Genomic DNA, 12,280 nt, shown 5'->3' on the forward strand with positions numbered 1-12,280 from the left:
ATTAAAATGAAAAATTAAATTAAATTGTGAGTAAAATTAAATTTAAACATGTAAATGCATTACAATTGTATATCATGGTGATGTCATCAATCTTGAGTCAATGTCGAGTTAACTTATGATATTAACTCAATCAACAACATTATTAATACAGACAATTACCAGAGAGAATAAAATATGCATATTATAATTAAAAAGTAAATTCTATATTAAAATTAAGTTTTAATTTAATGGTAAAACTAATATTTTATTGATGTAAATAGTACAGTTCAAATTCAATCACATGTAATTTTTTTATTGATTTTTTAGAAACGAATATATTAATATATTTTCGAATAATATAATTTATTTCAATTACATAAAGATATTTTTGAAATTTTCCTAATCGAATTGGTTTTTGATTGACTCATAACACTAACTCAATTAATGGCTTAAATAATAGTATAGATAAAAAGACAAAAAAATCCTCAAAATAATATAAATTAATTTGTACCGAGAATGATTTTTTTTATAATAATTAATGGATGACATCAACTTAATTAGGAGTTTTATTATAGTAGAGATACATTATCGTTCATTTTTTAAAATATATTTATGTTTCATTTATCGAATTTATATAAAAATTAATTAAATTTTAATTTTTTATAAAAAAATAAATTTTATTATATCTTTTAATAATTTGTTTTTAAATTAAATAGTTTGTAAAATAAACTTTGAAATAAGTAGTAAAGTTTACATCTTCTAAGATTTTGTGGTTGTGTCACATATATGCCTCTATATTTTTTTATGGAGTTTATTTGGTAGGTCATTTTTTATTGGAAAGTTGGTAGTTAATTATTATTTTTAAGGAAAAATGATTAAATATGTTTAATTTATATTTTATTAAAATAATATATATAAGCTTTTTAAATTGATTTTTTTCAACAACAAAAACATGTATCATGCAGGGGTGCAACACAAAACCACAGCCCCTTTGACATCATAAAACAAAAGGGAACAAAACATTCCAAAACATTAAGTCAATGAACATAAGTTTAATCATTTGTGTGATATTTTGTAAGTTTAATTACTTATGTGTAATATCACTGAATTTTAAAAGATTATTATATGATGATCAACGTTATCAATTTATTACGTTATGATAATAGAGTTATTGATTGTCGTTAACGGCATAGTAATAAAATAATGTGTTTGTTAATATTTTTTTTCTTTTTGCGCATTTTTATGTGAACTTTTTCTTCTTCTTTTTCTTTCTATTTTTTTCCCTTTCTTTTTATCTTTTCTTCTCCTCCTCGTCTTTCTCGCAGACTTTATTTCTCTTCTTCTCAAACCATTCTTCAACCTCTTATTCTCTTTTGAAAAGCTTATTTACACTCTTCCTTCATCCCTTTCTTCTTTCTTAAAGGCACCAAATGATACATACACGGATAGGGTGAAATTTATTAAATTTCATTCATCAAAGTTGCCAATGTTCAAGTTCGAAAAATCAGTTGACTTGTGGCGAGTTTTTGGAAGGGATCTAGACATTTCTGGGTTGAGATGTCTATAGAGTTTAAAGATCTATCTCTTAACTTTGAAACGCATTTTGAATCACTTAATTTTGAATTTAAGAACTCAAGTTATGACCATTTTAATGAGTATTGCATAAGCAAAGTTTCTGGACGAGATTATTATGGAAATTACGAGTCTCAGACTTTTAATTCGAGTTTAAATCATATTGGATTCAATTAAAAAATTCGTACAATGACTGCATTGAATATCTCATAACACACACCTAGGGGCTAAATTGAATAACTAAAAAAATACATAATTGGTTTACTAACATCTTAAACTAAAAACATCAAAATTAAACCCAAATTATTAATCTCCCTCCATCCCCAAGCACTCACCACCCGCATCATCATTCACTTTAAGGGTTCGAGTTGAAATCTCACTGGTTAACTTTTGGTATTAGTATTTATAATTTGTAAAAATTGAGGATTTAGTCTTTATAATTTAATTTAATCAATTATAAGCTTTGTACTTTTCGAATTAGTCAATTTTAGTCCCTACACTTTTTGAATATTAAAATTTCAGTTTTGACCCTAACAGTAGAATTTAAATCCATTTGGTTAAATTCAATTACTAGTCTTATATTATGTGAACATTTATAGATTTAGTCCATGTTTTCCAATCGGATTATTCTAAGTACCTATACTTTTTGGATTTTTGAAATTTTAATATTGATACAAATGACACCCGTTAATCCATTAACTAAAAATTTAGTGAGTAATACATGGAAATAATAAATTGACATGGCATTACACATGACAATACTTTTGCCTCATCGAAATTTGGAAATAACAAAACTTAACTTAATGAATTTAACGATTATCATTTGGTGATGATTGAAATTTTAAAATTATAGAGACAAAACATGACCAAATCAAAGTATAGGAGCTAAATCCACAATTTTTTTGCAAAGTACAGGGACTAATAGTATAATTTAACCGATTATCGTCCACAATCATACCATATTTCTTTGGTTAAAATACGCAATTTGTCCATGTACTTTGATAAAAATTTGAGATTTAGTTTGCACTTAAAAAGTTATAAATTAAGTCCTCCTACTTTCCTAATTGCAAATTCTCAGTCTAGTCATTAACTTTGTTAATATTTTTTTTGTAAAAATTTGTCAACTTGGCATATTAATTAGGCTATCCTCATGTGACATTATATATTATTGACAAAAAATAAACATATTAAGTTGACAAATGCCGATAGAAACTACCAAAAAAATAATGGTTGGAATACGATTCTCAAATTGAAAAAGTATGATGATTGGATTTTTAAGTTTTAAAGTAAAAAGACTAAATCTCAAATTCAGTAAAGTACAGGGACTAATGGCATATTTTTAACCTATTTCTTTCATTATTCAATTTAAAGTCTGAACCCAAAATCTCCTTTGCACCTCTTTTTGTCCCTTGTTTCCTTAGCCCATCACCGGCCTGTCAGCGTTTAAACCATTCAAAACGTTGCCTTGGCCCACTATAGGCCTATCAATTTAAAATGCCAACTGTTAAAATATGTAACAAGTCATTGCACTCCTCATGAATTTAGAATTTAGTCCTTCTACTTTTCAGATTTTAAAATTTAGGTCCAACTGTTAACTCTGTTAAAATTCAAATCCAACAAGATTTAGAGTTAATAACTAAACTGAATTTTGAAATATAAAAAATAGAGAGATTAAATTCAAAATTTATAAAAAATACAAAAACTTATGTCATATTTTAACCTGGGCCTCAATATGTAGCAAAATTCAACTAATGAATTGGTTTTTTAATGAGACCAACTTAAGGCAAAATTTGACTAATAAATTGCTATTCTTTAATAATATACCTTCATGGATTAATTACACCTAAATTGATAGTACTAACTCTATGATAAAAAATATAAATAATGATGAGTATTTAGGGTAATGATAAAACACATTACATTTTTAAGAAAAGATGCAAATTCAAATTTTAGAAACGACATTATTAGGAGCAGTAACTAGAAACTCCGAATATAAACCATAACCGGTAACTCCATGATATAAGCTTTGCTTCTAGCATGCTAAATTTGTATTTAACATGTTATAACATTAAATTACAATCTTTATTATTAATATCTTTTAGGTAAATAATATTATTTAAACTAAATTATGTCATACCATAATTCAAATAAAATATATATTATGTAACAAATATATTTATTAAAAAGTTTATATAAAGATCAATTGATGCATTAATTGACTATAGTAAAATAGAAAGTTTAATATTCATTATGTATTTGGCTCAAATATTATGTTACGTAAATTTTTATTGATTTATAAAAATATAAAAAAAAATTCTCGTAATAATATAACTTACAATTTATTAAAAAAATAATTTTTGGTAATTTTCCAATTAAATTTTAAACCTGGTTAGTGTCGCTAAAGTTAAGATATTTATTATAACAGAGATAAAAAAATTTCTAAACAAAATATAAAAATATTTTATTTAAAATTTGAAAATGTTATTTTATGAATTGAATTGTTATATTTGAAAATAACATCATCAGTAAAATCATTAATTAAATCCAAAAATTGCTAAAAAAATAAATGAGGGATTGGGTTTTTTTTTCTTGAAATAAACATTAAAACTATAATTTAATACTGAAATTTTGATTTTGTGTAATTTTGTACATAAAAATTTGATTTGATTCAATTTTCACAAATCACCGATACCGTTATTGATGTAACATAATTTTACGTTTATATATTGCATTCACAAATAATTATATTTATCTAATGTAAAAATAAATTGATGTATTTATTTTTAAATATATATATAATTAAACTAAAATTAAAATTTCAAGTATATATTTAAACCACGATTAAATATTTATGTGTATAATTATACCAAAACATTTTAAATATTATCCCATGGAATGGAAAAGGTTGAGGGACAAGCTTTGTCACAATAAAAGAATGAAAAAGAAGTAGGATTATTTAATATTCTCCAACCGCGTGCATTTATCGGTCTATCTCACATCATTTTCGTGAATTAACGCAACAAACAATTCGGTGCAAAGTCACAATTATTTCTAATACATTTTTTAAATGATATCAAATTTATTATCTTAATATTAAATCAGGGATAAAGTTGAAAATATTTTTCGAATTATAAATTATTGAGAGAATTAAGATGCAAATTTATAACCGCGTAAACATAAAATGAAAACTTGGTGATGATGATGATGATATTTTCATGACAATCTATATTCCAATTTGGTGGCAACAAATCTCAAAATTATGTGTTTTTGTAATATGAAAACTTTTATTTGGTAATTCAATTTTCACATTATGGTCTTCAATGTTTTAATTTGATGGTTGGTTTAATTAAATAATTAATTTATAAAATTAATAAAAATTTAAAATATTAATCCTTGATTTTGCTTGTCTTTTAAAGAATAATAATTATTAATTAAAAATATAAAAAAATGATTTTAATAAAAAATTGTATGGTTAATTCTTGATACCAACTCAATTAAATATTTAATTAGTGTCTAATTAACTCGTGACATATATTTTTAAAGAGGTGTAATATATAGTTTTAATTCATTTAAAAATAATATTTAATTAATGCAAGAGTAAGTGGAAGTAGATATTCCCCTTCCCTAGTTTTCAAACCAAGAAAAAGGATACCTCAATGTCTTCATTGCACTTAAATGTGAAGGGCCAAACACAATATAATAAAACCTTGACATGGACCAAACAGATAATGAGGGTGGATAGAGATGGTGCCCATAGGGGGCATGATGTTACCAACCAATAGGTTAAAATCAATACGGATGCGGCTGTTCTTGAGGTTGATGGCAGAGCGGCTGCTGGTGGCCTAGTTCGAAATCATACAGGATGCTGGCTAAGGGGTTTCTGCCGGAGTTTGGGCTACTGTTTGGTGCTTCAAGCGGAAGCCTGGGGTCTGCTCGATGGTCTTGAGCTTGCTTGGCAACTGGGCTATCGCAAAGTGGAAGCTGAAAGCGATAACCTTAATCTTATCTGCTTATTGCAGATAACACTAATGCTGATCCTGGAGAAGCCTTAATTCGACGAATTCTGAATATCTGTGCAAGACCTTAGACTGTTGTGTTCTGATATGTCAAACGTGAAGCGAACCAATCAGCTGATCTTGTGGCCAAGCTTCTGTTATACGAACCTCCAGGTTTTACCGTCCCTGATGTGCTTTTCAAGCAGTCGAGGCTGATTGTTTTGCTAGTGATGATGAGAGGTGATATGAGCCAATATGCATTTGGTTTGTTGTAGAAGACTATGACTCATTTGTTGTAGCCTATATATTTTAGGTAAAAGTACTATACTCAAAATATGATCGAATTAGTTTTTGTATGTCAACATGTGACATACCACATATCATTGTTTGGTTATTCTATCAACTACGCCAGTTTTTAACTATATAAATGGATGAAATTTTTAACAAAAATTACCAATTTGTTCTTTGAACTAATGTACAATAACTAATTTGTCTATTTTTAAGTAGATGGGGCAAAATGTAATCTAACTCCTAATATAGGGACTCCATGAAACTTTTACCTATATTTTACTATTTAAAATAATACCTATTTAAAAAACACACATCAACAAAATATACATGTTTCTATTATATATATGGGGTATCCTTCTTGTCTGTTATGCAATCTATATTCAAGGCTTTGGGTTGCCTCTCCTAATGATATCATTTTTAAGGTTTAAACCGACGTTTTTGTAAAGAAATCTAATGTGTATATGTATATAAGATAATTATTCTATTCATTGTCAATAGAATTAAAAAGCTCTACAAGTAAAATCAAGGTGTTGCCAAATGTACTTTATTTTATTTTACTATAATCTAAAAATGCATTACGCCATCTTAAATCTGCTTATGTTTTTTTTTTTTGTGAATAAAGATAGACAATTTCAAATAACTAGTTATAGTTAGCCTGATGATGGCCTATAACTTCTAATGCTCGGTGGGCATCATCTTCAAACATGGATTGAGTATGAGCAGATAGATCTTCAAATATCGACAACTTATTAAGATAACTAGAAGCAACTTTGGCCATACAATCTACTAGTCTTACTTACATAAATCATGCATCAATTGCAACTCTGAAAATTTGCTATTAGCCACATAACCACTCCCAATTAAATCAATCAACAAATCATTGTCACTTTCGGTCACCACCTTGCGAAAACCTTCCCAAGCTAAAGAATCCTTCATATATCGCTCGTGCTTCAATTTGGAAAATATTATATACACCAACTCTCATGGCAAAACCAAACAACCAACCTGCTCTCGGATCACGAAACGCACCACCAATAGTATAGTAGTATGTTGTTGTGTCGAGAATGCGCTGTCCGTATTAAACTTTACCAATCTGTCTTCAGGCGGATATCATATAACACGAAGGAAAGAGCTGTACATTTATGGAATTTTTTTTATTCCATTGGTGGTAGACATACTATATATATTTATATATATAGAATAATTATGTAATTAACAAGAGGAGGAGTTTTGTAACACCACAAGTGAAGTTAAAAAGTTAGTAGCCCACCACATGTCATTAATTGATATTTAAAAATAATAAATACAACACGTGCCAACTTTTTAACATTGATTGTGAAGTTAAAAAATTCTACCACCAACGTATCGAAAAATAATGTATATAACTAATTATTTTATACATGGGAAGGGGAATAAAATAAACTTCACAAGTGGATTTAATATGTTGTCATTAGTAGACATATGATGACATCCTAAAATAACAAAAAAAAACATATCGCAACATTCTAAACTCGATTGTAGAGTTTTTTTTTTTAAATACCAATGATAAAACAATTATCTTATATATAACCATCAAAGGTGAGTCTAAGGGCTAAGGTAGGGACTTGCGACCCCCGATGAAAAATTATATTTAATAAAATTACATTTTAACTTTTCAAAAAAAAAAATTAATCTTTTAAAAGATAATAAAAATCATAAATTATATTTTGATTTCCCTAAAATTTCTAAATTTATCCATAACAATCATATATAATTTTTATAATAAACAAACTTGATAGAGAAAATTTTATTATAATATTTAATGTTTTGCCATGTTTACTAAAAACAAAGCTGTGGACTCAACAACTTTTGATATTCGCTTTTTATCTAAGCTGATTTTAGTGCTTCAACTACCTCCTCCAAACAACTAAAAAATTCATCAACCATTGCCATGAAAGAGAGTCATTCTCATGACTCTCATGATATCAACCCCAACCTACCTCGCCCTCCCAATTCACATTTACAGCTATACAAAATTATAATTTTTCATATTAAATATGTAATATTATACGTAAATTTTGATTTTATACAATTATATAAATAAAATTTTAATTTTAATTCAATTACATAATTAAATTAATGATTTATCAAAATTAAATTAAAAACATTAAATATATACAATTATATAAAATTAAAGTTGCATATTAATTAAATTAACGATTTATGTGTAGATTCTTACATGGACACTTATAAATATAAAGTAGATGCCACATTAAAATATAATGTGAGGTCACTTTTATAGAATAAAACTAAAAATTTCCTAATGTTTTTGATACATTCAAGTGATCTCCTAATTTGGTAGCAATTTTTTTAAGCTTTATTGATTAATCTCTATAAAACTGGGGTTGTAGTTTTTCTTGGGATAGAATAGAATTTTTATGTAAGATTTTTTTTTTTGTTCATTGACTAATTTTGGGATTTTGATTTTGTATGACATTCCTAACATCGTGATTGAGTAATTATTTTTAGAGGTTGATTAATAAAATTCTTGAATAAATTAGGATTGATTATATTTATAATATTGAATTTCTTGAATATTTATTAGAAATTTAGTATTTTTATTTAGGAAGTGTTGTTGCTAGTGTGATTATTATGAGCATTGTTTTTGAAAAAAAAAAGAAAAATATATTACATTCTCAAGACATCAAAAAACACTTAAGTGATTTTTATTTTTGTGAAAGTCGTATGTTTTTGTGAACACCTTTATGTGTTTAACACTTAGATTTATTTATTCTAAATGTTTAACAATAATGAAAAATATATATATGCACGAGTTTATATGACTTTTATAAACGTTTTAATTTTTAAAATATTGACCCCACAATTCTAATTTCCAAACTCTACTCCTGTGTATGCCTTGTACTAGGAGTCAAATTGCATTTTGCTTCATTTATTAAAAAAATGAGTAATTTAGTCCTTATGCATCAGACTAAAGAATAAACTGATTTTTTTGTTAAAAAATTTATCCACTTTTACTGTTAAAAGTTGTTAAATCCTATTTTAATTTCAATTTAATTAAAAATAAATCATTTTAAAACAACAATAATAACAAATATATATTTTTATTCTTTTATATAAAAACTATAAAAATGATTTTGACTCATAAGCTTTCTAAAATTTTAATTTTATTATTTCAATCAAATTCTTAAAATCTTATAAAAGATTTATACGAGTTTTTCGCTTAAATGTGACATTAATTTTGAATCTCATTATCAACCTACAATTTAGCCTTTCTTATTGGATTATTAGATAAATAGGAGGCTGGTTCATCTATATCTATATTTATTTATATTTAAGTATTTTTCTATTGAGTATTATAATATGGTTAGGTGTAATGGTAAGGTACATTGCACTCTTAAATGATGAACTTAGTTTCAAATATTGAAAACGATATTATTCATGAACTCTGAATATAAATCATAAAACGGAAATAAACAATAAATAAAAAAAACACTAATTAATATAGTAGCTAACCTACTGTAAACACAATATTGACATTTCATTATTTGAAATAGTGGTTGGGTTTTGAACTATAAGTACGGCTAATTATGATTTACATTTCTCCTCAAATTTTTTTCAATAAAACAAATGACCAATTGTGTGGACCTTAAATAAGCACGGACTTCTTTTAACATAGCTTTGTTTCAGTACACATCAAATTCTAAAGCAATGGGCACCATTTCCAACGACCCTCCGGCGACACTTATCCAAGACCTCAAAATCACCACCCAAAACGTTTCTCTCATATTTCCCTCCCGGAAAACAGAGAGAAAAAAATCCATGTTCTTGTCGAACATAGACAAAGTGCTGAATTTCCCGGTGGAAACCGTCCATTTTTTCCCGTCCCACGAGGATTTTCCGCCCCATGTTGCGGCTGAGAAGCTGAAAACCGCATTATCGGAGCTTCTAGTGCCGTATGATTTCTTAGCCGGAAGGTTGAGGTCGAACCCGGAAACAGGCCGGCTGGAAATCGACTGTAACTCGGCCGGAATCGGTTTCGCGGTGGCTTCGAGTGATTATGCGTTGGATGATGTTGGAGACTTGGTTTATCCTAATCCAGCATTTGGCCAACTGATTTGTAAAAGCGTTGATAGCTTGGAACAAGATGATCAACCACTTTGTATTGTACAGGTAATATTAAATTGGTTAAAATCTGACTCTTTCCAAAATTTAGAATTTAATCCTGTAATTTGAAAAAGAATTTACTTGGTAATTATTAAATTAAAAAATTGATGTTGTAATAACTTAATTTTTTTTAAATGTTAATAGGTGGACTTGAATCTTAAAAATAGTGTAATTAATAAATTATTGAAAATAAAAATATATGAATTAAATTTTAAAATTATAAAGAGTACAGAAATTTATGATATATTTTAGCACACAGAGAAAAATTTTATCTAACAAATGTATTTATAAATAATTGAAGTTAAAAATAAACAAGATTTTAGTTAAAATGATAAAGATAATATATTGAAGATTGCTTTATGTTCAAATCTCATCAAGTGTATTTTTGGAGAAACATAAATATAAAAAAGACAAAAATATATTTATAGTAAAATTTATTATTTTATAAAAAGATTAAATTTTTGGTAATTTTTAATTGAACGGAGACTCAATGTCTAATTTGAGTGTTAAATAATAACTCAAATTTGATATTGAGTGTATTTAAGATTGGATGAAGCTAAAAAATAATTTTAAGAAGTTAATATTGAATCATGGGATCAAATACAAATTTATTATTTATTAAATATTTTTTAATAATTAAATTATACAATTTTTTTCACCCGCATACTAGTATATTTTATGAATTACATATGTGAAGGGTTCTTTGTTTCTTGATAGGTGACATCATTTAAATGCGGTGGCTTTGCAATGGGCGTAGTGACCAACCATGTGACTTTTGATGGCTTAAGCTTCAAAATCTTCTTAGACAACTTGGCCGCCGTGACTGCCGGAAAACCCCTCGCCGTCACTCCTTGCAATGACCGCCTCCTCCTCGCTGCTCGATCGCCACCATGTGTCACCTTTCCCCACCACGAGTTGGACAAGTTCCACGACTCGAACCCCCCCGTCATCGATGCCACTTCCGAAGCATTAGACTTTAAGGTTTTCCGGCTCACCTCCGACGACATCGCCAGTTTAAAGGAGAAAGCCAAGGCCTCCGCGATCGGATCACACGTCAGCGATGCACGAATCACTGGGTTCAATGTGGTAACTGCCCTCGTATGGCACTGCAAAGCCTTATCATGGGATAACAAAGAGAGCAACCTCGATAGGGTTTCCACGTTGTTATATGCTGTTAACATAAGGCCTAGGTTAATCCCACCCTTGCCAATGTCATACACCGGGAACGCGGTGCTAACTGCTTACGCAAGGGCTACATGCAAGGAGATTGATGAAGCACCGTTCTCACGGTTAGTGGAGCTCGTGACGGAGGGGGCGAAGCGGATGACAGATGAGTACGCACGGTCGGCGATAGACTGGGGAGATATTTACCAAGGTTTTCCAAATGGGGAGTTCTTGGTGTCTTCATGGTGGAAACTAGGGTTTGATGAAGTGGAGTATCCATGGGGAAGGCCTAAATATAGTTGCCCTGTGGTGTTCCAAAGGAAGGACATTATCTTGTTTTTCCCTGACATTGATGATAACAATGGTGTCAATGTGTTGGTGTCACTGCCAAGCAAGGAAATGAGCAAGTTTAAGACCCTGTTTCACAAGTACTTGGCTTGATGATAAAAATGGAACCAATCGGTTGTCATTAATTAATAGGTGTGTTGTAGTAATGAAGTTTGATTGGTATAATGTTTTGTATTGTGTAACTTTGTCATTGTAATGTTTATTGTAGCTATGACATATGGACTTTGACTTATGATATTATTTTACTACTTATAAAAAGTATAGACGGACAATGTCGGAGAAAAAACTATGTTATAAATATATTCATTAAAAATTTATATAATAATTAATTGATATTTAAGTATAAAATTAATTATTTAATTATGCATTATGTTTTAAGTTCAAATATTTATATGATCAAATTTTTATAATTTTAATATACAGAAAAAGACAAAAACATCTTCACAAAAATATAACTTAATTAGTATATGTGAGGGTAATTTAATAATTTAATTATGTCTGGTTGATTCGTGACATCAACTTAATAAAAAAATTAATATAAGTTATAAATTTATATATACTATTTTTTTTTAATTTTATACCTACAATATTCAATAGCCGCTTTCGGGCATTGACTTAATCTAGAATCAAATTAGGTTAGATCCCTAAACATGAATACTTTTGAGTATTTTGTTCTCTTGGTGAGAACAAATTGTGAGCAAGTTTGACCTAAATTATTGAAGTAATATTTGAACTCGATTTAATCCGCTTATATTTTTTCAAAGAAA

At 28.0% G+C, this 12,280-nt stretch overlaps 1 protein-coding gene across 1 annotated transcript; it reads left to right on the forward strand.

Annotated features, from left to right (window-relative positions):
* The first annotated feature begins 9,442 nt into the window (after positions 1 to 9,442).
* Positions 9,443 to 11,745, forward strand: LOC107909114 (omega-hydroxypalmitate O-feruloyl transferase). The gene is made up of 2 exons (XM_016836528.2): positions 9,443 to 10,007; positions 10,719 to 11,745. Exons 1-2 carry the CDS (start codon positions 9,546 to 9,548, stop codon positions 11,604 to 11,606), a joined length of 1,350 nt encoding a protein of 449 aa, XP_016692017.2. The 5' UTR covers positions 9,443 to 9,545; the 3' UTR covers positions 11,607 to 11,745.
* The last annotated feature ends 535 nt before the right edge of the window (positions 11,746 to 12,280 follow it).

This window comes from Gossypium hirsutum, chromosome D08, assembly GCF_007990345.1.
Source record: "Gossypium hirsutum isolate 1008001.06 chromosome D08, Gossypium_hirsutum_v2.1, whole genome shotgun sequence".
NCBI classification, from domain to species: domain Eukaryota; kingdom Viridiplantae; phylum Streptophyta; class Magnoliopsida; order Malvales; family Malvaceae; genus Gossypium; species Gossypium hirsutum.